General features: G+C 59.1%; 1 protein-coding gene across 1 annotated transcript; it reads right to left on the bottom strand.

The window, feature by feature from the left end:
- Positions 1-297: 297 nt before the first annotated feature.
- On the bottom strand, positions 298-3,581 carry ARID5A (AT-rich interaction domain 5A). Its single transcript, XM_065747584.1, has 6 exons — positions 3,339-3,581; positions 2,513-2,657; positions 2,361-2,413; positions 2,175-2,272; positions 1,938-2,088; positions 298-1,738 (listed from the first exon to the last, which is right to left on the bottom strand). Exons 1-6 carry the CDS (start codon positions 3,399-3,401, stop codon positions 455-457), a joined length of 1,794 nt encoding a protein of 597 aa, XP_065603656.1. The 5' UTR covers positions 3,402-3,581; the 3' UTR covers positions 298-454.
- Positions 3,582-3,996: the final 415 nt, after the last annotated feature.

Raw genomic sequence — 3,996 nt, 5'->3', positions numbered from 1 at the left:
TTCAAAACTAAAATGGCACTGTTCTGCAGGAAGGAGCAGGGCCCGTGTGAAAGGGAGCTGCATGGCGTCCTGGGCACAGCGTGGTGAGAGGGAACATCCACTGCCTCGCTGTGTGAAACTGCATGGGGGCACAGCATCTGTAGCAAGAAAACCTCTGCAACTCATTTTGCTCCCTTTTTTTCTTTTTATATATATAAATATATATATTTTATACTTGTATATATACTTGTATCTTATATATATATATATATATATATATATATATATATATGACCTTGTGATACTGGTAGTTACGATGTCAGATACAAACAACTCTAAGACCAAGAGTAAAAATGGCACAGTCCAGCTCGTCTTTGCCATGGGACGCAGCAGCTCTGACAGCATCCAGGTGCTGTGGCATCCCGCTCCCTGCCTCTCTGTGGGGCCGGGGCTGATGCAGAGCAGCACAGCAGCCCTACAGCTTGGTGTTGCGGTGGAAAGCGGATGAGTGTGGGGTGCTGCAGGTGTGCTGGCTGTGCCATGTCGCTGTGGGGTACAGCTGGTGCTGCGGTGAGCCCTCATAGGACACTGAGTAGTGCCTGGGGTCGGAGGGCTGCACGGAGGTGGCTACCACAGGGCTGGGGAAAGCGGGGATGATGAAAGGGTTGATGGACAGAGACGGCGTCGGTGGGGCTGCCTGGTTTTTGAGGTGCTCCAGAGGGTTGCTGAAGTTCACTGGGAAGCGCAGCATTGCTCCCTTGTAAACGTCTGGGCCTTGAGGTGCTGGGGTGAGTGGAGCGGCGTAGCCGGGTCCAGGAATGATGGCTTTGGGTTTGGCCAATCCTCGCTGGCCCCTGGGTGAGCCAGCACCCTTGTCCCTGCCCTCAGCTTCGTGGATAAAGGGAGAAACAGCCCACAGCTTCCTGCTGGGGCCCAAAACCTCCTCGTCCTGGCTCCGTTTGGCCGTGGGCAGTGTGGGGCTCTGTGTCAGTGGGGTGAAGCCAGCCCCGGGGGGCACCCAGCAGGCTTTGACAGCAGCAAGGGCAGCTGGCTGCGGGCTCTCTCTGCTCAGTGCTTTGCTGCGCAGGTCCTGGGGCTGCTCCTGGACTTCTGCCTCTGTGTCCTCAGGTTGTGGTTCCAAGAAATCCTTCAAAGTGGATAAGTACCCCCCGCAGGGGTGGCAGCTGATGGGTTTCAGCACCTCATTGCGGTACGCGTGAAAGAAGCCGGTGAAGATAGCGGGCACAGGGCCCCCATCCTCAGCTCTTGGGTAAGGCTGTCTGTCTGTCCTCCCAGGAGATGTGCTGGGGACAGGTCCTGCCTTGCTCCAGCCTCCCCGGGGTGTGTCCTTCAATCCTTTTGTCTCTGGGCTCCTTTGCTCCTTGAGGTGGGGGCTGGCTGCTGGCTGGCCAGGCTCTGGGTTGGGGTGAGTGCTGCTTGCCACTCCCCTGCCCTCTAGGCAGTGGCGTTTGTGGCAGTGCAAGGACTCTGCCTTGCTCACCTGGGCCAGCAGCTTCTTCTTGGCCAGTGGAGACATGATGGGGTGGTTGCCTTTGGAGTAAAAGCTGGAGAAGAGGCGCTTGTGGGCTTCAGCGTGGGCTCGGTAGGTGCCAGGACACCCTGCAGTGGGGTTTGGGGCTGGGGCCATGGGGCTGGTGCATCCCTCTGCCAGCTGGCCTTGCTCCTGGGTCTCTGTTGGGTCCTCCTTGCTGGCTCCGGTGCTGGCTGCCACCTCAGGCTTTGCCTTCTCTGGTGCTACCTGCAACCAGAAGTGGATTTGGGGTGTGAGTGCCAGGCTGTGTCACGCACCCACCCCATCCCACTGCCTCCTCCTCCAGAAACTAAGCCCTCCACTCCTCTTGCTCCCCAGACCTCCACATGCCCAAGACAGGGGAGGGATGGAGAAGGGAACAACCCCACACCCTGCTCAGCCTAAGCTTCACCCCCTGGCTGCATACCTGTTCCTGGCCCTTCTTCTCCTTCTTGCTCCTCCTGCTCTTCTCGCCCATCTCGGTGCCCTTGGAGACCTTGTACTGCTTGCGGGGTTTGCTGGGAGGCAGTGGCTTGTCGTCCTCACCCTTCAGGTGCCGCACGTAGGGGAGGACCAGCCTGTGGGGTGTGAGTCACAGTGCCCCATTAAACCCCTTGGAGGGGGGAAACTGAGGCACAGAGTGCCCCCTCTTCCCCCCCCATACCTCTCGTAGTGCCGCCGGGTGCACGTGGCCGCGCTGGTGCTGCCGGGGCTGCCGCCCAGCTCATCGTACACATTCTTCCACAGCCGTCTCCCCGTGACCTGCGGCGGGGCAAAGATGGGTTAACCCTCCCCAAATCCCAAATCTGGTGCATGGAGCTGTAGGGGATGGGGGACGCTGCCTGCTTACCAGCTCGTAGGCTCCCAGCTTCTCCACCGCTTTGTAAATCTTCCACAGGTTAACTGGGAAGACGAGAGGAGGAGGAGTCAGCGGGACGCAGTACACACTGGCTCTCCATCCCAAAACATCCTCCGTCCCAGAAGCCCTTCCCAGGTACATACTCTGCTTGAAGCCGAGGTGTGGGATCCTCTCGATGGGTGTGTGCCTCTCCTTCATGAATTTGTAGAGGCTGATGAGGAAGGCCTCCTCCTCCTCTTTCTCCCCACTGGCATTTGCTGGCTTTGTCTCCTCGGGACTCGGTGACTCCTGGGTGAGGGGTGGGGAGGTGCAGCCATCACCAGGGGCAGAAAGGACCCAGAGGAGGGAAAACGAGGCAGCATAGGAGCCCCCCTCCCCCACCCCCCACCAGCTTCCCTGGAGGCATTTCTGCTGCTCTCCCTTCGCTATTCAGCAGCCCGGGCAGGCGGCCAAGTTGGTCAAAGCTCCGGAGCCGTGCGAGAACACGAGGAACGGCTTCCAGGAAAACAGAAGGGCAGAAATTCTTGCTCTGCCCCCCCCCCCCCCTCAGCCTCCTTTCTCAGCTAAAAATGTTTCTCATTTGTTTGTTCTACGTTTTCCGGAGTTATAAAACTTGCTGCTATTTTTGGGCAAAGCAGCTGCTCCCCTCCCCGCTGCTTTTTTCTTCTTTCTATTCTTTCTGACCGCGTCTGACGGCCGCGCTGCGTTAACGGCTCAACTATTTTGAGGCTCTGAAATAAAAGCGGGGGAACGGACGGAGGGACACAGTGTGTGAAACCCAAAAGTGCTGTCAGCAGCCACGTGGGCACCCGAAATTTGCTCTGGCAAGGCGTTCTGCCCCTTTTGGAAAGGAGGGGGGAGGCTCGTGCCTGCCATCAGGGCCCTCCCCCAAATTGGGGGTGCTCCCCTCAAACTGGGGCTATGCCGCCCCAAAATGAGGTTCCCCACCCTCCTCCCCCAGGCACTCACGGTGGGCTCGGCACTGGTGGGGGGCTCCTCGGCCCCCCCGTGCTGCTCCTGGCTGTCCTCCATGCGTGTCCCCCCCCCACGCCTTTAGGACGGGCCCTACGAGTGGGAAAAAGAAAAAGGGGAGATTGCCCCAAATCGTCTCTTTCCTTCCAAATAAGGAGAAATCGTCGTCGTTGGAGCCCTGCTGGTCCCTGTTGTGCAGACCCACCCCAGTAATACGTTAGTACCCTCCCCCCCTCAAAAAGAAAACAGATTTTAGGATTCTCCCCCCCCCCCCCCACCCCCCCCTTCCGACTTGCCCCTCCCAGCCCATTCCAGCATTTGGGGGAAAAGCGGCTCATTTAACAAATACTAAAAAAGCCGTCCCTCTCCGAAAAGCCTAGAAAGAGGGGAAAAAGCGCTGGGGATCGCGTTTTCCTTTCTCACCTTCTTTCCCCCCGCACCTCCCCCTCCCCCCCCCCCCCGCCTTTGCCCCCCGTGTCTGGTGCCGCTCACCCTCTGCTGCCGCCACCGCGCCATGTGACCGCCTCAATGCACTCGCCGCCACGCCCCCCGCCGCCTATTGGCCGGAGCCGTCACGCCCCCTGTTCCTACTGGGCAATGGCAACGCTCGTCCCGCCCCAGCGCAAAGCGTGCTGGGTGCTGTAGTCCAGCGTGC

The sequence above is a fragment of the Cyrtonyx montezumae genome, unplaced genomic scaffold, assembly GCF_038088225.1.
Source record: "Cyrtonyx montezumae isolate F1298 unplaced genomic scaffold, pur_monq_1.0 scaffold_47, whole genome shotgun sequence".
Taxonomy (NCBI): domain Eukaryota; kingdom Metazoa; phylum Chordata; class Aves; order Galliformes; family Odontophoridae; genus Cyrtonyx; species Cyrtonyx montezumae.
This window is presented reverse-complemented; position numbering and strand designations above follow the sequence as displayed.